The 22,039-nt window shown below is 44.9% G+C and overlaps 1 protein-coding gene across 1 annotated transcript; it reads right to left on the bottom strand.

Moving 5' to 3' along the window:
* Positions 1-23: 23 nt before the first annotated feature.
* Positions 24-22,013, bottom strand: arhgap39 (Rho GTPase activating protein 39). The gene is made up of 11 exons (XM_086089821.1): positions 21,852-22,013; positions 9,234-9,665; positions 6,222-7,488; positions 5,664-5,828; positions 5,054-5,239; positions 3,901-4,114; positions 3,641-3,714; positions 3,372-3,571; positions 2,991-3,082; positions 2,504-2,673; positions 24-2,056 (listed from the first exon to the last, which is right to left on the bottom strand). Exons 1-11 carry the CDS (start codon positions 21,860-21,862, stop codon positions 1,862-1,864), a joined length of 3,006 nt encoding a protein of 1,001 aa, XP_085945947.1. The 5' UTR covers positions 21,863-22,013; the 3' UTR covers positions 24-1,861.
* Between the last annotated feature and the right edge of the window lie 26 nt (positions 22,014-22,039).

The following is a 22,039-nucleotide window of genomic DNA, read 5'->3' as shown; positions in this document are numbered from 1 at the left end:
AAAACATTTGACACGGCAAAAAGTCACTTTGAGTCTTTTATTAAAGCAAAAATGTCTGGTACACGTTCAGTCTGGACAGGAAGTGACAGTGACACATACAACACGGATCTTCCTCCTTCTCTCGTTGAGTAAAAAAACAAAAAAACGTCCTGATATAAAAAGAACCATTTTTCTTTTTCACGTTGAAATTGAAACAATCGGCTTCGATGTCACTATATGTGCATGCTGATTGGCCGCTCGCAGGGCTTAGCCACGCCCACAAGGAAGCGTTTAAATAGACTCGGAAACTTCGATCAACGTGAGGAAATTTACCAAAAGTCTTTAAAAGCTTGTTTGTCTCACGTTTACGTTCACAGCACTTTCTCTATACGTCGTTTCCACCTTGTTTTATTTTAATTTTTTTTACAGTCTGTACACGCTTAATGTACATCAACATACACACACACACACACACATTCGCCTGACACGCGTACACACGTCAAGAAGGCATCAAATAAATAAATAAATTACAAGTTAAAAAATAAGAGCAGGTTAAAAAAACATGTTGTCAGTCAACTTCTCTAACCTTTAAAATTCTCATGAAGACATTTTAAATGATTTAGGTTTTGTTTGAACACTTGTATCTCAAGGCGCCAACTAATAAGTTGCGTCACTTGTATCTCAAGGCGCCAGTCCACTTTTTCCAACCTTACTTCCTGGAATTGATCCCGCCTCGAACGTCGGGTGTTCACACCACTCTCGTACCCTTTCACACAGATGGAAGAAAGTTCCGGCTCGTCTTCATGTGTGAAAGTGTCGGCACTTGCGGTGCTGCGTGAAAGGGGCTTTTTTCTATTTCTTTTTTCTTTTTGAGAAGCACGTTTGTGTTCAACGTCGTGAAACGAGTAAACCAAAAGACACATTCACAAATCAGTGGCCAGTCGCGGTAGGAAGTCACATGAACCTGACAGCGTCAAAGGGGGCGGGACGTCCTGGTCCGGCACTGTGAAGGCATATGGAAAGACCTTGCAGCATTTCCTCCACAGCTTTCATACCCAGTTTACAACCCATGTACTAGTTCTAGCTTTCTTCTCAATAGTAATTAATTTGGCGCACTAGTAACATTTTCTTCACTAGTAGTGCCACATTTGGCATACTAGTACAACCCTAAGGTGGATCCACCCTTGATAACTCGTTAAAATCTGGGTCCTCCCATATAAAACCATTTGGAGCACTAGTAGAACATCTGAGGCTACTGTATGAGATTTCTGCATACTAGTAACTACATGTTACAAGTGAGCGGAATGATGCACTAGTTGACAACCATGTGTGACTACTATAAATTATACTAGTTTAACATTTAGCACTTCACAAGTAGTACTAGTAACATGCAGATGTCAACTAGTGCATTTTTGCCTCACTAGTAATATTTAGTTCTACTAGTGCACCCTAGTCGTACTAGTGTGCAGAACTGTCAAAGGAGTGGAAGGCAGTTGTGAAAATGTCACTAGTAGTAAGGTACTGTCCTTGTTGTACTAATGCTCCCGAGTAGTTCTACTAGTGCAATGGCTTGAAAATTAAGCATGCCTCACTGGTGATATGTAAATGTCGTACTAGTACATCAAAGTTGCTGTAATGCAGAAATCACACAGAAGGGAAAAAAAACGTGAGACAGTCGTCTAAATGCGTGCCCCAGTTGCTACTAGTGCGCTGAATTATCTGCCGAGTGAGGACAAATTGTGTACTAGCGCATGGACATAAAGGCCGTGGAAAAAATGGAGGAGGGGCTTTCCATAAAGGCACGCGGAGTACCGCAGGGGTGTGGGTCATGCCGCCTTCTTTGTTTGTGTGTTCGTTTGTTGTTTGTTTTTTGGGGGCGGGGTTATAGGATGGCGTCCATAAAGCCGGTGTCCAGCGTGTGTATGAGGAGCCTGATGAAGGACATCTCCTTGCGCGTGTTCTCGAAGATGACGCGCGGGTCGTCCGACTGGCAGCGCAGGCAGTTGGGCGCCATCACCATGGCCAGGTTGTTCACGTCCATCTTGGTCACCGACACGTTGGACGGCTGCGCGAACACCTGCGCGTCGCCGCGGCAACATGAGACCGTCAGTCAATTCTAAAACATTTCATCATTTTTTATTTTATTTATTTTTTTATATTTGATGTTTTCTCATTTTTTGCGCTTTGGCTTAAAGTATTTTTTTCCCCTCAAAATTATTGTGAAAAAAGCTTTGTTCAAATTTTGGCTCACAAATGAAAATTAATGCTTATTTTTTCCCTTTGTTACAAGCTTATTGCATTTAGATTTTTTTTATTTTTATAAGGAACATGAATTTTAGTCAAAACAAAACAAAACAAAACACTTGATTATAATGAAATTAATTATAAATAACACCGAAAATTTTGCATGATTTTTCAAAATTCTAATCAAGTGAAATGTACATTCAACGACTTTAATTCCATGAAACAATGAGTTCTTTTTTTTTCCCTCCCCCCATTGGCCCGAATTTTGCACGTTTCGTACCTGCAGGAAGCGTATGAGGTAGCATAGCACCAGTTTGTTGATGTGCGGCAGTCCCAGCACCACTTGGACGGCGGCCTCGGCGTTGTCGTAGTTCTTGACGCACTCGTCGTAGAACTCGTGCGGGATGAGCGGCTCCTCCAGCTCGCGGTACCAGAACTTCAGCAGCGATGCTGCGCGCGGTTGTTTTTGCGCATCAAACACGTTAAGTCAAAAATAACAAATCATGCAAACTTACATCAGGAAAGAAAAATGTTCATCAAAGGAACTATAAATGGGAGCACTAACAACACAAGCAAAATTAGAGCAGCAATGTCCTTCATGTTTGACTTTGTCGAGTATTAAAAAAAAAAAAAAAAAAACATTAAAAAAGGGTTAGCAAGCCTGAAAACGAAATATAGTAAAAAAATAACTGCATTTGGAAACCAAATTGAATAAAAAACGAAATGGATGGACTTTTTGCGGGCGGTGTCGCACGCGAGCGGCTGACCTGGAATGTGAGGGTCTTCCAGTCCCGTGGGGATCTTCCACTGGTCCACCTGAAGCTTGAGGGCGTTCACCTCGTCGATGTCTCCCGGAACCCTGGACATACAAACACAATTTAGTTTTTTCTGGCACGAAAGCTTAGCCCGTCTGTCTTGGATTGGACGAATTCAAGCTCTGGAATTGGTTCAAAATGGATGCTTTGACGCAAAATGTCCAACTTCCTTTTCAATTTGTGCCATTGATACTTTTTTCGTGCACACTTAATTTCCTATAAATCGGTTGTCGGGGGCTGATTTTTTTTCCAGGAATGCGACAAACCCTCTGAATGACGTTGACATGTCGCTTCACTTTCAAATTTATCGACAACCGAAAGTGCGTCCCCGACCTGAAGATGCCCTCCGTCTGGTCCCCGTTGAGGCCCAGGACCTCCTCGGACAGGCGTGTCTGGACCCAGGGCAGCTGGTGGTCCGGGTAGCGCTCCCTCTGCAGGGCCATGACCTCCTCCAGGGAAGAGCCGAACATGGACGGGCTGAAGACGGCGTTGCGGGCGTGCTGGATCTCCTCCAGGCACGGCTTCTGAAGACCCTGAGGGACGCCACGTGGATACGCGTGACTGGATTGGACGAGATGGGATCAGATGGCAACAGGCGGTACCTTCTTGGCTCCGGTGAGTGCCGCCTTGGTTAGCTTCCTGTAGCAATGTTTAGCGTAGCTGCTTATCGCCACTCCTGAACAAAATCACACACAAATAAAAAAAAAACCCATCTTGATTTGAATAACTTAAAAAAAAATCATTCCGATTCATACTGACAGCTGTTCCTAATGTTTCAACCTCATTGGTAGAAAAATAAAGCGATCAAGAGACGACATCTTGGCTAGCGTTTTTTTGCTAACTTGTGATGGGGCGTGCGTACCCTTGGTGTCGTTGAGCGGGTCCATGTGTCTGCAGATGTAGCCCTCCAGGTAGTTGTGGAAGCGCGGCGTGGGCGGGAAGAAGGCCAGGCAGATGGCCATCAGCTCCCAGCCGCGCTCCAGGCTGTCGTAGCGGAAGTTCTCCGTGGTCTGCCGGCACAGCTGGATGTACAGCTCGTCACGCAGGCCCTGGCTGCTCCACCCGCGTACCACCACCTGCGGGTGTGGGGGGGGGGGGGGGGGGGGGGGGGCAGACGCGCAACTTTTAACCGGAAAGTTATGAAGTTGCAAATATTTAGAAGTCATAAAACCAGCGTGGGCTTCTTTGCTTCACTTCACATTAATGATTATTTGCTCATGTCAAATACATGAGAGGTCGAAAATTAAACAAATAAAAATGGTATCAACTTAATGGCTAAGAAAACTTTTCTTTAATAATAATATAAAAAAAAGGCTTTATTTAAAAACAACTGTTCTTAGTTTTGTTCAGAAATGTAATTGCCTTTGCTTAAAAAGTGATTTAAAAAAAAATAGCTTGGTTTAAAAAAAAAAAATAAAGTTGAAAAACTACGCTATTTTCTTTTTGGACTTTCAAACCACGCCTGCAGAGGGCGCTGCTGCCTATCATTACGTCCTAAAACTCCCCTTTAAAAGCCCCTTAAAATCTTTTTTGGGGCATCAAAATGAACATTTCAAAGTGAAAAAACGATCCAAATAATCACTTATAAAAATACAATTTAACTCCTTTAGCTTAATGCCAACATTAAATGTAAAACACCATTGACAGGCTAATGGTAATTAGCATCAACGTAATGGAAATGATAAATAATGAATCGAATCTGTAAAACTGTAATACTGAATGCCTTTTGTTTTTTTGGTCCACCATTTATGTTGAAATATCCATTGCTTAAAGCGCTACAACAGCAGGACACCAATGACTTTTGTCACCATTGCTGCCTATGACACTTTGCGTTGCTTATTAGCATTAAGCTAAATGGACTTTCCTCGGGCAAAGCTGCGTGTTTGTTGTCATGTGATGTGACTTGAGATCCATGCCACCCGACAGCGCGAGTCAAAGCAGAGAAATCAGCTAAACGACAGCTGGGAAAACTCATCACTCGAGGCACCGGCTGCTTTTTTTTTTGGCGGCCGCACCTCAAGGGCGACGCAGAGTGGGTCGGTTTTGCTGCGCCGGTCGCCCATGTAGGTCTGGATGAGCTTGAAGATGTCCACCGCCTCCTTCTTGACGCCGCGGTCCGACGTGACGATCATGGGCTTCTTGATGGGCTCGCTGCTCCACGCCAGCATGTTGGCGATGGACACCTTCCTCCTGAACAGACCCTGCCCACGCGCACACTCACATCATCATCATCGTTATTATTATTACTGTGATTATTACAGCCAATATCCAGCTAATAGCCGCTCACAAATTGACATACAGTAATTTGCGTATTCGCTAGTCACACATTTGATAGCTATTGGGTTAATAGGAAAGTAGTAATTGTTCTCAATGACGTGTGTTGAAATAATGAATGTCAAATATACTGAGATCTTCAAATCTGAGAAGAAGTTATGAGGTAGAAGTTATGAAATTGAAAGATAAATTGAGGAATTTAAAGTGTCTGCAGAGCCTAATTTGTGGTATTTCTTCAGTTCAAACTATTAACATATGCAACTATAAAAAAAAAGAAGAAAAAAAAGAGCTCACCTGCTTGACTGTATTATGTTAAGAGTTAAGTGAGCATTTAAGGTAGCGCCTGAGCACCTGCGTGTGTTTGTTGAAGTGCTTGGACGCCCAGTTCTCGATGTCGGTCTCGGAGGACGGCTTCCTCAGGGTGAACTCGGGGAAAACGCCGCAGCTGGCGCTCGGCATCATGTTCCTGGCGTTGCGACTGGCCTCAAACTGGGCGCAGGCTCCCAGATCCTCCGACTGAGGCGGGAGGAAGTGAAAAGGCAAGTAACGTGATTGGTGGAAATCTTCAGGCGGGTAACCGTCCGGTCCCGGCGGCTGCTAATCAAGTAAACTAAGTACTCGGTCAGGATTCTAGCTACAAGAATAGATAGGTAATATTTTCCCAGCTCAAACAAGCATTTTTATGATTTTCAAGCTTAATTGGCAATTTTTGTGTGTGCCTAACTTACATATATATGTACACGTGTTTGTGAGATCTGAATGACCATGGACTCTGTTAACTGCTAACTCCCATAAATTCCCGTCCAATTTTCCAAATTCACTAGCTTAACCTCTCATAGAACTGCTCTGAAAAATTTTCTACCACTTTTACAGCCATGATTTGTGGGAACTTTTGCCATCTGGTGGTACCTGTGAGGGGTGAAGATACGTCTCGGGCGAGGCCAGGCTGGTCTGCATGGACAGACTCTTCTCCAGCAGGGCTTGAGGGAATCCCAGGCGCTCGAAGGTGCTTCTCTTCCAGAGATGTCCGTCACTCTGCGCCAGGGCCTCGTCCTCGCTGAAGGCCCTCACCACCGGGCCCGGCAGCGGGGGCGGCATGGCGCCGTCGCTCTCGTAGCCGTCTTTGGAGCTCTGCGCGCCGCCGCCCTGGCCCGAGTCCCAGCTGCTGCGCTGCTTCATCACCTGCTGCGCCTCCCACGCCAGCCGGGCCTGCGCCAGCATGGCCTCCGACGCCGTGCCCCCAAAGTCGCCGTCGGGGGCGCCGCAGCGGGCCAGCTCCTGGGGGAGTGACGGCTTGCGGCTTTTGCGCTTGCGGTTGCCGCCGGGGGAGAAGGGCCCGGCGGAGGACGAGGACAGAGAGTGAGTCTGGCTGGACGACCAGGATATGGAGTCCTCGTAAAGCAACCTCTGGCCCCCCTCGCCACCCTCGCCGCTGTAGTCCAGCAGCAGGCGGGGGTCCCTGATCAGAGACTGGCTGTGTTGTAGGGTGTAGGAGCCCCCGTAGGAGCCGCCGTAGCCGGCAGTGGTGCCGTAGCGCAGCAGGCGGTCGGCCGTCTTGAAGCGAGGGCTTGAGGACGACTGCTCCACGTACACCAGCTGCTTGACATATTCCTTCCCCACAGGACTGTACTCCAGACTCTGCGCCTTCTCTGGACACTTTTGCCGGGTCAGAACCAGCTGGCCGTAAGGGGACTGCTTGGGCGAGTGGTAGAGGGGCACCGAGGTCTTGCGGGCGGGCGACTTCCCGGTGCCGTAGAAGGAGGAGTCCGACAGGTGGATGTCCGAGGGCGGCTCCTCGTAGATGGGCGGCGGCTGGTACTCGGAGGGCGGCTCCTCGTAGAGCGGCGGCTCGTAGGCGTAGCGCGGCGACGACGGTTGCGAGTCGGCCGAGGAGCGCCGCTGGGAGCCGCCCAGCTCGGCGCGCTTCAGGAAGGGAGAATGCCGGCGCTCCGGATACGGGGCCGGGGAGGCGTCGGGTTCCGAGGGCGCCGCGTTGCCGCCCCCGGAGGAACGGCGGCTGCGTGTGACCGTGCCCCCGCCCGACAGAGCCCCTGGCGTGGGCGGGTCGCACGGGGAGTAACCGTTACCCTGGTGGGACAGGAAGCTGGGCTCGCGGTCCGTCACCTTGATCAGCATGCGCTCCTTCGTACCCGTGTTCCACCTGAACGGGGAAGTCCTGACGTGGAGAAGGGACGCGGGGGTAAGAGGAGAAAAGGACACGAGGACACAGGAGAGGAGACAAAGAAGAAACAAAGAGCAGGAAGGAGATGGAAAAAGACGAGGTGATGAGCAAAAGAGAAAATGCAAAGTGAAGAGACACAATGAGGTGAAAAGGGGAGAGCAGGAGATTAAAGCAAATTCAAGTCAATAATTAAAGGATGAAAGGTTGCGAGTGTTTAATTAAATGAAGTTCATTGAGTTCACGTTGGAGCTTTAATCAGGCCAGAATTTCATCTGGCACCGAAAGAGCGAGCGAGCTCCTCACTTGGCATTCGTCTCATCCGCCGACAACCAGGAGAGGACCCGAGTGTGAAATTGATTGGTCACCTGGCGCTTTCGCACCCCGGAAGCGAGCGGGTGCTAAATGGTCGCTGAATGGCGCAAGCGTGAGAATGTGACAACAAAGAAGAGAAGCCTTCAAAGACGTTTTCCAGTCTTTTGAAGGCCAAACACGGACGCAACATTTTCAGAGCCTTCGCAGGCCTTTTTCGAAACAAACATTGTGCTTTAAAAAAACAACAACTTCATGTACACGGGAGAAGTAGACAATATAAATGCAAGATGTCAAAACTTTGTTTTATTTTCAATACGCAGATCTTAATCAGCTGCTCTTTACTCAGCGCTCAAAGTTGAATAAAAACATCAACGAATAGCAAAAATCTGCAATTAATTGATGTCCATTATAATTGCTATGATTTATTTTTGAAATTCCCGAAAAAAGACACACAAAAAAAAATTGTGAATAAGCTTTGTTGCAGCATACATGGGGAGTCCGTTTTGCAAGTTTGGTCATTTGACCTTCGTGAGAGAGCAGTTGTGATGGTAATTTTAGTTGACAGCAGAGGGCGATGGATTAAAATGGGCAATTTTTTTGTTTGTTGAATTCTTATTCCACAAACGCATTTGAGTTCAAACTCGGGCAGGATCGATACAAAAAAACAAAAAAAGAATTCGGGCCGATTCTGATATTTGGTTGAATAAATTCTATTGATAAATTGATCAGCCAATTAATTTGGAAAATATCTTCTTTTTTGGTCTCTTAACACTTACAGCAATTAATTTTGATTTATATATATATATATATATATATATATATATATATATATATATATATATATATATATATATATATATATATATATATATATATATATATATATATATATATTTAAAAACAGCTGATTTTTGCCAATGCTAAAAAAGCTAACAAAGAGTTAACATTGGCTGACTCGCGTCAGGCCCTATTTTTTATGAATGAAGTCTATCCGGTTGCGATGTTGTTTTTCATTAGCTTTAGTATTAGTTTTAGCTTTTTAAATGTATGGAGTTATTTTTATGTCAATAGCAAGATAAACTAAGTATTGTTTAACAAAGTTACATTTGTCACACAACTGACCTTGGTTGTTCTGTATCTACGGATGTACAGCGATACCGGAATTTTTTATTTTTTTTTAAATGAACCACCAGAGCTCATGTATGATATTAATAGAGAAAAATGAAAACAAAGGACAAATTGTTTTAGTTAATTTTATAAATGTAAAATGTAATTTCATTAAGTTTTTTAAAAAGCATTTCCATGTTTATTTTATTTCCTTAAAAATGTTTCCCCCCAATTGTAGTTTTTTTTTCGCAGTTTTACTTAACCTTGAAGTGAAAATGTTGACTATTAAGCTAGCTTACCCCGCTGGTCCCCTCACTCACCGCTCGGCTTCGTCTTTCCCGGCCTGTTTGTCCGTCCCTTCCTGGTCCAGGGAGGACGAGGTGCTCCCCTCCCGGCTGACCCCGCTGTTGCGTCCCGGGCTGTTGTCGGCCGACGCTCCTCCCCCTCCGCTGCCCCCGGTGGTGGCGGCGGCGTGGCGTGGGCTGGCGGCGTCGGTGTGCTGCTTGAGTGTCTGCAGCTTGGCCAGCGGGATGATGTCGCAGCCTTGCGGGCGGTGCCAGACGGTTCGCTGCGTGGAGGCGTTGTAGTAGTAGAAGCGCGAGGTGTTGGGGTCGAACAACTCCCACCACTGGTTGTCGCCGGTGCGCTTGATGCATACGCCCGGCGGCGGGTCCCACACGCACTCGCCCGTCAGCAGGTTGGCGTACATGCGCTCGCGCGTGCGCGGCTCGATGATCTCCACCCACTCCAACCTGACGGCACACAAACGGCGAGCCTCGGTCAGCTAAGATTGGTTAGCATGTGGCTATGCTAACGACACCCAAGTGAATACAGTGGAAATTGAAAATGGTGCAAGGACTGAAATCTTTGTAGTATTTTTTACGTTTATTTATTTATTTTTTAACAGCTTTTGACTACTTTGTTCTGTCTGCTGCTTATTTTGGGTGTAATTCCACTGTTGGCCACTAGATGGTGGCACAATAGAATGTTTGACACTAAATTCGAAAGAGTGAAAACAGGAAGTATTTAAAGCAGAGCCTAGTTTTTGCTGAAGATTATGAATGTCAAATCGTCTTCAACCCTGCGATTCTGTGAAAAAGGCAAATATGTGTTTCTCTAAAGCTTCTCTTTGTTACAAGATATTTATTTTTGCTGTGTATAACTTCTCTTTGTTACAAGATATTTATTTTTGCTGTGTACAACTGTAACACATTACTGTATTTTCCCCCTTTTTGTTTACGCTGCATCAGGAGATCCAAAATGATTCAGTCACAACTGTTGTGACTTCACGCATTTAGATAATTAGATGACATCACCGCAACGGAGCAGTCAGTGTTGGGTGTTAAAACGCCACACTATCCCCTTGCACACAAGTTTCTGTTGCACTTCTGATACGTTGTCAGATGGGGAAATTACTGGCGGGACTTCAGCTCCCCATTTGGAATGGGGGACAATTTTGCAAGCTCTCTGTGTGAAAATGGCAACGCTTGCAAACTATAATATTTTGACTGGCATGTTTCATAACAGGAATGAAATTGATGAATAATTTCCTTAAATGCCTCCCCAAAAAAAACACATTTAGCACATGTTCGTGCATGGACGCTGTCACAGTGCCTCTGTGTCAAATGGTGCAGAAGGGGCCGTTAACTAGAAATCCGCAGGGACGACGGGAGGATTAATTGGCCGTAATTGCTTCACGCGTTTGCGTTCCAAATGACCCACTTTTAAGCCGACGACGCGGGATGAAATATTCACGAGCGACAAACTGATGATTGACACAGTAACCCCTTTCACACAGATTGCTAAAGCTGACATTTTTCTATTTTTTTATTCGACCCAGTGTCAATTTTTCCCATTCTGCGTGAAATACGCACATGGCAACTTTTGAGGCGCTATCGGAAAGCACACAGGCAGGACGACGACGTCGTCTGTGTCAAAGGCAAATGCAGGAATGGCAGGACGGGGTTGTAAAGTGTGAGCTAGCGTCGGTTACGCTAACGCAAGTAGACAAGGACAATCAGAGCGGCTAAAAGGTCGCCGCACGTTTTTTGCCACACGCTCAGCTGATGCCCGTGGGGCGTCGGCCATCTTGCTGCCGCACGCACGCTATTGACATCATTCCACACACTTGAGTAGCTCATGTTCGTGTCAGCAAAATAATTAAAAGCTGAAGATTGCAGGCACGTTTCTGAATGTCAGAAGCTAATGATTTGAGTGGATTAAAAGTTGTATATGTGTAAATAAATTGTCAACAAAAGCTCTTTCTCATTCTTGTTTTTGTTGCTTTACAATTTGAGGTGTTGCATAATCAAAAAATATTAGCGTCAAAGTCAGCGTTCCGCTGGACCTTTTCCCCAAAATGAGCTTTTTTTCTCCGTGTCATCTCGTGAAGCAAACTTTCCAAGCGCATCCAAAGAGGCTCGAAGTGCGTTTACCACGAGAGCCGACATCTTCTCACGTCCGCTGGCCAGCTTCTCTCAAAGTGTCCTCGGCGCTTCATGTCTCTGAATGCTACGTTTGTCTTGCTTATTTTGCATTCCTGTGCATGTCTTTCTTTTTGTCTTTCCTGGCTTTCAAGTGCTCGCCGCTTGCCTTCTTCTGCTCGGCTCAGCAAATCCGCCAGATTGTAATCCAGATTAAACACAGAAAACGTTTCGAATTAGACTGAACACTCTGTTCTGTACAGATTTTTTAATGGACATCACAAGCTTCCGGAATTTCGACGGTCAACGCTGACATTTGCCGTCTTATCTACTATACAACACTGACAACGTATGTAATTCTGGAGGAAGACGGAGTATTGAAAGAAAAAACACACAAACACAAGACAGGAAGAAAAAAAAAAATTCTTAATCCGGTGTTTTCGGTGACAAAGTAAAATGTATTAGTGTGGTTTGTTATAACAATTAAATGGTGTCTTGTAACCTTCAACTCTAGTAACAAATTTAACATCCGCTTAATTCTAAATTTAAAAAAAGTGAAACATTTTTATTTTTTACACACACACAAAAAAAATACAAAAATTTAACAAACCTACATTTTTTTAAGACCTATTTACAGATTATTATTATTTTGCTTAAAGTATCGATGGCTGGTATCTGCATCCGTCAGAAATACCCAAAATATCGGTTCTCGCCCATCCTTATGATATTTTGTAACATTCAGATTTAGATATAATTTCAAATGGGCAAAAAAAATCATGACAAATTTTAATTACGTACTTTTAACAAATAATCCAAAAATACTATGATATCTTGCAACATTTACCTTGTTTAATGTGTGACAAATTTTCTGGAAATATTTTTAATACTGTGGTAGCTTGCAACATTGAAATTTCCCAATTTTTTTTAAAAAATAGTGACAAAATTCCATTTAAAAGTTTTAAAAGTGGAGCAACTGAAACGATTAATAATTAGACTCCCCCCCCCAAAAAGTCCGGACTAACGGACTAATGTTGCAGCAAACGCACGCATCACTCCATGTAAAAACAACAGTTTGGCGCAGTGGACAAAAGCAATACCTACACCTCAATTTGTATCAGTATTATTGTTTCATGTTTAATAATGCTGATTTGAACATCGATAGAATACTCGCTTCTAAAAAATATCTGATAGCTGCTGCCCTGATAATTACTGTTAGTACAGTAGTCAGGTGCAACAACTGACTGGTTATCAAATTAATCCACAATGTTATGATCATCGATCTATTCTTTACAGACATTGTTTAACTCCCAATTGTCCTCCGAATCTCAGATTTTTGTTGTCCTCCATTCAGGAAGACATTTGCCAACATCTGCCCATCTTCTGACAGATGTTACAGACCAAACCAGTGACGGAATGATAAGCAATTCATGTTTGCACATTTTTTGCACTTTTGAATAAAGGAACGTCATCAAGAAAAGTATATCGGCAGATGAATCGATTCTAAAAAAAGATAATCGCTAGTCGTAGGCCGACGCGGTATGTCCTGAAGCGGCGTTGACAGGAAAGAGGAGAAGGAAGAGGGAGAATGTTTTTGTGAGTTATTCCGAGGAGAGGCGACGGGCTCCTCCCCCGCCATCTGCCGTGTCGCGGCATTCCACTCATTCTGTCGCAGTCGCTCAAATCCAAGCGCAGCATCTCCTCTCCGTGGATTCCCGGTGAGCTTCCTGAGGTCCACTGGACCCTCCCCAACACAAAAGAGCCTCCAGGAAAGCCGCCAGAACAATATACGCCACCCCGGAAAAACTGGAGGTGCCAGTCGGCCCCCCTGCCGCTCCACACAACACGGCCGCAAAAAGGCTTTTTGTGCCACCTCGTCATTGCAACTCAAGCGTAGCAGCTTTTCCTCCCACACACGACACCGCTTTTAATGACTAATTGTAAAAAAAAACTCATTTTATGTAAGCCATTAAAAGTCTCTTGGAGTCATAATTATGTTTTAGAAACAACTCTTTCCTTGGATTTTTTAGGAAACACGCCGGGGGCCGGGAGTGTAAAACGCGAGGGCCGCAGCTATCGGTTATTTTTGGAACGGATTATTCTCGTGATTACCCCATGAATTATTCAAGTAATTGCATACAAATTGGTTTTGATTTATTAAACAATATCAATACAAAATATGCATGTGCTGCAGAAAAAATCAAATTTTAATTCGTGATCACGATTTTGGCTGCCACCATGAAATGAACTGTTCGTCGGCCATTTTTACATTTCAAATGTGGGCGTATCTAATCAAGCACTTTCTCAACTAGTAGTCTGCCAACCACCAGGGGGCGAACACATGGTTAAGTGGTCATTAAGCTGCCTAAATAACAAGCGAGGGCACCCCGCTGCATAGGGCTGTCATGGTCTACTCTTCTCTTAAGTTAAACATGAGTTGAAGTGAATATAACTACAGCACTCAATATGTATTATCTTCTGTATATAATGCATTATTATGTACCAACAAAATTGGCCTATGCTAAATTCTTAGCAATCACGATTAGCATTAGCACGCTAGCTAGCGATTACCATTGAATTATTTATCTTCTGTGCATGAGCATTATTAACCACCAACGCAATTAGCCTATGCTAAACGGTTAGCAAACACAATTAGCGTTAGCATGCTAGCGATGACCATTTAGATCACACATACATCATTATATCTAGTCGATTTATCTGACTTGGTCGACTTTTATCTCCAGCCCTATTGCTGAGTCACTGAAAGAAAGAAAGTCAAGTGGAACCTGGAGTTCTGATTTGTTTTTTGTTTTGTTTTTAATTACGCTTAAATGGTGACCGTAAAGAATGTTTTATGAATGTTGCCCGTACACTTTTTGGGCACCATTTTTGTAGACAAGTGCATGGGCGTGTTTTCATTTTCATGGTGGACTAATAATTTGTTGACCGGAAGTAGACGAGACTTTAGAGCAGGTAAAAGCAGGGCCGAGTTGTGGTGCAGTTTGTGAAATGTGATTTTGGTGGACTTGATCCAGGCAAAAGCAAACAGATGTACATGACCTATTAATCGGTTCACTTCCCGTGCCGAGTGGCTCTTTCCTGCATGTCACTCCCTCTCGCTTCCACTTCCTGTCTCATCATCAACTGTCCAGGCCATTAAAAGCAACAAGCCAAAACAATACTACTTTTTCTCAATGTACTTTGTACTTTGAGTGCACCGAGGCTCTGCATTTACTTGCCATGTAGCCATGACAGCCCATCTTTTTCTATGTTGAATTGAAAAGAAATGAGGGTCTACAAAATTGGCAAAATAAATCAAACTCCACCCACGCGCACAGTTAGACTGCACTTTGTTCTCGACTCGCGCTGGGCACGAAAACAGATTTCCTTAAAGTGCACTTTTCTTCTCTCATTTTCCGACGGATAAAAAGCCTTTTCCAAATGAATCAAAGTGACACGTTTCTATTCGTCAAGTGAATATCATGTGACACACGCGCAGCGTGACTAATAAACTATGTGCGGCTAATTAAACATTGATCGCTGCTGTGTCCATTTGTGAGCCGGCTCATGTGAAATGCATGAGCTGCTCTTTTCCGACGCACGCACGGCGCTAGCTAGCCGCCGTCACGCTACGCTTGCCAGTGAGTCAGCATCAGCTGATTTCGCGCCATATGACCATCACCCTCATCGTCAACAGTGAGGGCGCCCGCACAGATGTCCTCCGCACCGCCGGCTAGCGCGCGTGCGGCCCGTTAGCACATGCTAGCTCGTCTGTTAGCTCGCCAGCTATCGACTCTACCAACTGCCACCATGATGAGCAGCGATTGTGGCAGGCCGTTATCACAACCGCTTACACACTAATAGTGGACATACGGCAAGACTTCACACTTGAATTCATTTTAGACGTTTTTTTTGCTGTGGTAGGAGCTGCTGTTTTGGTTAGCAACAGAGCAGAAAATGTGGGAGTGCACACTTTTTGGGAGCAACTACTGTGCAGCCAGCTTGTTTCAATTCTCAGAGAGAGTGTTTTAGGTGCTACTGTTTGTGGGAGCAAGAGGATGCATGTACTTACTGTTAATCATTTGCTGACGCGGAGGCCAGGCACTGACTTTTAAAGCCATTCACACTCAAAGCCATCGATATTACAGTAGATTTCTGGACCTCATACATAAAAGTTATGTTTAATAAACAAAATAAATTTTATTTCATTACTCAATTTATCTATGGGATAATCAGTAGACTACTCAATTATATTAAAAAGGTTGTCAATACCAATACATGAGTACAAAAAAAATCAATTGATTGGATGTAATTTTGAACATGTAATCAAATGATGAAAAAGTCAAGTGTATCTGAAAAGGACTCACAGTACTTCATTTTATGAGACGTTGAGAATTTTGCTGAGTGAAATAATCAGATTGTGTGAACCCTTTCCCGGATGTCGTCCCATCAATTTTACGCCGAGGATGGTCCACATCCACTAATGACTTTCCGTGTCAGTGAGCGGCCTGCGTCCAATCAGTGCATGACTAACAGAGCGGAAGATTCCACGGTCAATACCAATCAAGAGATACAGCGAGTGACACGCCCCCGCCTCCCCAGCCCCCACCCTCACTCATCCTCTGTTTACTATCAATCAGCCCCCCCCCCACACACACACACACAACCCCCACCCCACCCAATCCTGACAGGAGTGTTGGCATCTCTGTCCGTGACTCAAAGCTCTGCAAATAGCAGCCGCAAGCATCAAACGGGATTCCCCAAGATGCGACCTTAAGCCCCTTGCTTTTAGCATGCATTTTAAAATTTGCATGTTGCGCCTCATCAAAACTGATTGTTTCTTTGTCACGGAACATGAAAACTCAACGGTAGAGATGCTCTCTCCCACATTATACTACACACAAACACACACACACACACAAGTGTATTGTATGTGTTACAGCGGATGCTTCGTCTCAGTGGAGTGCGGGGGAGACGGTCTCCTAGCAACCGGGGCCTTGGCGATGGTGTGACCCTCCGCCGCTGCTCATGTGCCACATCTGCAAAGGTAGCGTGACATCAGACATCCCCCCCCAACCCCCCACCCGGTCCATCTCCCTCATCCTACCGTCCCGCCACGCCCCCGCCTCCTAAATCCCATGATGGCGCATCAGACGGAACGTTCTGGCAGCTGGTAGGACGTCAATGTGACCAAACGTCAACTCATCGATTCATGCCAATGACTATTTGAATGCCACGATCATGTTGCAACATGCGATGGAGGGTACGGTACGAAACAGTACCATGTGGTAAGGAATGGAATAGGACAGTATAACAGTATGGTAGGCTAAGGACAATTTGTTGTCCCTGGAAGGAAATGTTGACAACTCAATCCAGGCTTGAAACCCTAATTCATAAACCATCATTTAAAACCTGAAACATGGTTTGAAATCGTAATGCTGTCTTGAACCCCTAATCTGAGTTTGAAGCTTTAAACTAAGTTTGAAACCCCAACCCTGACTTAAACCCAAATTCAAACTTGAAACCTTAATTAGAAATGCTAACTTGAAACCCCGACCCTGACTTCAAACTGCAACCAATCTATCTTGAAACCCAAATTTCAACCTCAAAGCCTGTCTTGGAACCCTAACATAGAGCCTAACCCAAGCTTGAAACCGTAACTTAAAAGCCCAACTTGAAACCCCAACCCAGAATTGAAACTTTATCGACATTTGAAATTGAAATTGAAACTTTAACATTATACGGCAACCCAAACTTCAAACCCAGGCTTGAAACCCTCAACCGGTTTTTAAATCTTAATTTGAAAACCTAATCTGAGTTCAGAACCCTAACACTGGCCTGAAACCCTCATTTAAAACCTAACCCACCCTAACCCTGACCTGAAACTCTTAACTTGAAACCATTTTAAAGCTTAATTTGAAAACCTAACTTAAGTTTGAACCCGTAACCCAGACTTGACACAAACACTAATTTAAAAACCCAAACTTGAAACTCCAAACCTGACTTGAAACCATAACCCGTGAATGGTATTTTATTTTGAAATAGCCTGGTCAGAACCATCATAAAGCCCAAAACGGGTCACAATACCACCCACGGGTTTCAAACTTGAAACCTTAATTTCAAATTCTAACTTGAAAACGTAACCCTGCCTTCAACCCCAAACTTCAAAACATAACCAATGTTTGAAACGTTACGTTGAAACCCTAACCCAGTCTTCAAACCCTAACTTGAAACCCAAACCCAGGCTTGAAGCCCCAACCCTGTTTTTTTTAAAGCTTCATTTGAAACTCTAACCTGAGTCCGAAACCCTTACGCTGACAAACCCCAAATTGAAACCCAAACCCCTGACTTGCAACCATAACTCTTGTTTGAAACTAACACTGATTTGATACCCTCTACCTGGCTCGAAACCATAATTCAAACAAAAGTTCACCCGACTGCAATTTTGTTTTGTAACGTTCCACTTTCTGCAGCACACGATATGCCCAGCAGGCTATCAAGGGCATCAAGAGACATATTGTGCTCAGTCTTTTACAGCTCTATTACGCACACGCGCGCGCGCGCATGCACACACATACGCACACACACACACAGACAGACAGATTGTGGGGGTTGAGTGGCTTCGAATAGCAAGTGGAACACTTGAGTGGGCTTGTTTGACCACTCTGACCCCTCAGCCTACACCCTGTGGACCAATCACAGCCATTAGCACGTGCGCGCACGCGCACGCACGCACGCACGCGCGCAAAATGAGCAGCTCTGCTTCGATAGCCTGCATTACGCCGCAGCAAGGGCACGCGCCGCCCTTCCTTCATATTGAAGGTGGAACCGCCTCATATGAACATTAATGGAGATATGAGATGAATTCATTCCATGTCGGCGCTCCCAACTCAAAACACACGTTGCACGTACAACCCAAGCGGGATTCACAACAATGTCTCAACTCCTCTCCGAACTCATCAGTGCGGCAGTAATATGTGCAGATCTATGCAGAGGATAAATAATATATGATGGTTGAGTGCTGTTGTACAAGGACCGCAACATCAACGCTAATAAGTGTTAGCATTAAGCTAGTTTCATGCTTGTTCTAAATACATAAATTGTAACTGTCTTTATTTTCTGTAGTTTTAGTGTTACCAACTTTTTTGTAAGCAAAAATCAAAGTTACTGGTGTTAGATGGTGGCAAAAAATCACATTAACTTACAACTTAACGCTAAAACACAATGTAAAACGATGATAAGTAGCATAGACATTGTGGCAGTTCTTAATCATTCGTTATCTTCGTAATTTTTTTATCCTCTGCATAAAACAACAAATTACTATTACTGGACTATTATTGCAGCCTACTAAGCTGTTGTGTTATACAGTATGCATTCTCATTACTTGGTTGTAGTCTAAAAGTGAAATAAAAGATGAGAACAAAATCCTGCTACCCGTACTTGCGATGTTGTTGTTGTTGTTTGCCACAAAAGTGGATTAAAATTTCATTTTTTTTCCACACAGAGCATCAATTAGCAACGGTTGCCAGCTTTTCCTTCAGGTGTCAAATTAACATTTCAGCATCCAAAAAGCACTTTTGGGTGTGACGGTGGCAGCTTGGTGGAGTGCGCGCCACCTCCCCCACTGAGTAGTGTGTGTCTGTGTGTGCCCGCGCAAGCGTGTGTGTGCGTGCGTAAATCAAAGTGTTCCACTGCAGCTTCTTGTGTTGATCTACTGCCGCCACCACTCAAACAACAACAACAACGGCAGCCGGGATTTTGTTCATTTTCACAACCTGTCAGTGTGTGTGTGTGTGTGTGTGTGTATGTGTGTGTGTGTGTGTGTGTGTGTGTGTGTAATACCGATTGCCCCCCCAGCACACACAAACACGCACAGTTAATTAAAATGGTCTCCTCCTTGTTAACATTCCCGCATTTTGTCACATCAACACACACGTCACACACAATTAACACAAACACACACTCAACACACACAATAAAGCAAAGTATGAACCAACACACACACAAACACATGAACACACACAAGCAACACATCAACACAACATGCATACGCACACACAATCAACACACATGAACAACAAACACAAGCTTTAACAAACGGGTCATACAAACACACACATTAACACACACACACACACACACACGTTGGAAGCAGCATTTCAACAATACAGCGTAATCCTATTAGAGTGGGAAAGTGCCCCCGCCCCCAACACACCCAGCTTGCTGACACCCCCCCCCCCCCCCACACACACACACACACACACACGGGCCACCAGTCAACAGACACCTGCTGCTAGCTACTAGCAAAGATTAGCGCGTAGCACCCCAACAAGTCAACAATGACCACGAACCATCGTCGCTCCTTCTGCCAACTTTGAAACCTTAACCCAGGTTTTAAGCATTCATTTGAAACATTAACTTGAAACTTCAAACTGTAATTTGGGTCCCAATGAATGAATAATTATTTTCATGTGACGTCCATTCATTTTTTTCCTCACAGACTCAGTTGTGTGTAGTAACAACTAATAACTATTATCAATGACTGCAGTCGTCAATAAAAATAAAAAAAAATCAATCAATCATCACTACAGTCAATGACTTCCTGGTTCTCCACCAATCACCCACCAGCCACTCCCTCACCTGGATGGATCCTTTAAGAACTTAGAAATTTAGAAACACAAACGATTTTTTTTTTTTTTTAGATAAATGAGCTCGTGAAATCAATCAGTTTAAGGACCCATGCCTGAAATTGAACAGGTAGTCGGCCATTTTGGTTTCAAGTCGCCATTTTGAGCCAAGTCCAGGACTTTGACCAACTCCATCTCGGGAATTCATCCAAATCATCTCCAATCGGTAGCATGTGTAAAGCTTTTTTTGCCCCGGAATCATTATGCCAATCAATTTAAAACACATCCTCGTGAATTCGTACCAAAATGTGCATTTTGCATAAACCAGCCTTGGCTCAAATCAACCAGGCTCAAAATGTGTGTGTGTGTTTGTGTGCCTGTCGTGATTTGCATGAGGTTACACGATCCGTGTGACACACAAATGTATCAGACATCAATTATTAAGTGAGGCTAACCATGCTAGCATGGCTGTGTAGCATGGCGTGCCAGATGCAAGCTCGCCTCGCCTCCTCCTCCTCCTCCCCAACTTCCCAAACGTCCACAGAACAAAGGTCGAGTGCGCTCGCCTTCCCGCGGCGGCCAGACCGCATTCAAATTCGGCTTGTTTTAAATGTTCCATCGGACCGCAGCTGAGCAGTGAGTCAGGAACACACCTCAGAGCACTTTTCCCAACGGCCAGCATGAGCTCTCCTGCTTGGCATATGGGGAAATGATGAGTTTATCGTGCATTTGCAAATTTGGCCTCCCTGCACCAAAGAGACGTTAAAGGGCAAAGGCTGAAATTCAAGTTAAAAGCAGCTGATTTGACCAAACTAGTTTGGCTTACGTTCTCCGGCAGCTGACACAAATATGCCATATGATATTAGCCATCAAATTGTATTTGGTGCTTGGCGAGAGGAAGCATTTTTAGGCGAGGGACAGGGAACATACATACTGGTCGCCAGCTAATTTTTTAGGGCACTTTTAGAGACAACCCATGGAAGCAGTCGCTTGAGTCACGACACATAAAGTAACAAACTCACAGGAATGCCAGTGACCGGATTTGAACCCTCAACCTCCATACTGCGAAGCAGGCGAAACGAGCCAATAGCGGCCATGCTGCCTGCCGGCTCTATGACGTCACATAAGAAAATCCCTCCTCGTTCTTTGACGAAGTCGCCGAATGGGAGAAGGCAACGTGTGCCTGAAAGGCGTCGCAATGGAAGCAGAAGGGCGCCGCACTTCCTGCCGTCTGCCTTCATCCATCATCCGGATGAGGGAGAGGCCATAAAAACTTTACATTTGGCTTTCAACGTCTAAATGTGACGATTTATGGTGCTATATTTGTGCACACAACGTAGTCAACGTCGCTGACTAGAAAAAGTTGAATTTGGCCAGAAAATGACAAGACTTTGCCCAACCCCATAAAAATGACATACTTTGCCCAACCCCATAAATAACACATGGAGGAAAGATTATTTCTCTATAAATACACAACATTTGTTGACACAAAAGGCAACATTAGATTGACTCGGTCCATCCTCGGCGAGGATGCTGAATACTCCTCATCCTCATCATCCCGCACTGATGCCCCGTTAGCATCCTCCGTTAGCATTAGCCGCATTCCGCTGAGGTGAGGACGATTCGCTCCGACAGGTGCACGCAGGCAACCGGCAGCCGCCCGCCAGCAGCCTCCTACCGGGCACTGGCGGCCACGCTGCCCGCCGACAGAGTCCAGCGAGGGTCGGCGAGAACCTGACACCGAGCCAGGCGCACCTGCCACGGTCTCTTTGGCGAGAACGTTGATAAATGGTGGCCCGGACGCGACGACCGTCCGGTCGTCCTCGCCAGGCAATATCGCTCGTTTCATCCCGTCGACAAAACGACGAAAACACGCGACGGTTAGACTCACCTCTCGGCCATTTTCCCCGGCGGTTGTTAAAATCCCTTGCGAGTAAATTCCACAGAGATTCGCTCCATGTTGGCCGAAAACGCAGCCGCCGCAGTCCAACCAGTCCCCCAACTCGGGCCAGACGAAAGTCAAATTAGCGGTAAGCACCAAGAGCACATCCGGTTAAGGCTTTCACATGAAAACAATGG

Source organism: Leptonotus elevatus, chromosome 11 (genome assembly GCF_054856555.1).
Source record: "Leptonotus elevatus isolate MCC_2025b chromosome 11, RoL_Lele_1.0, whole genome shotgun sequence".
Classification (NCBI taxonomy): domain Eukaryota; kingdom Metazoa; phylum Chordata; class Actinopteri; order Syngnathiformes; family Syngnathidae; genus Leptonotus; species Leptonotus elevatus.
The sequence above is the reverse complement of the archived record's forward strand: the minus strand, read 5'-3'. Positions and strand labels throughout refer to the sequence as shown.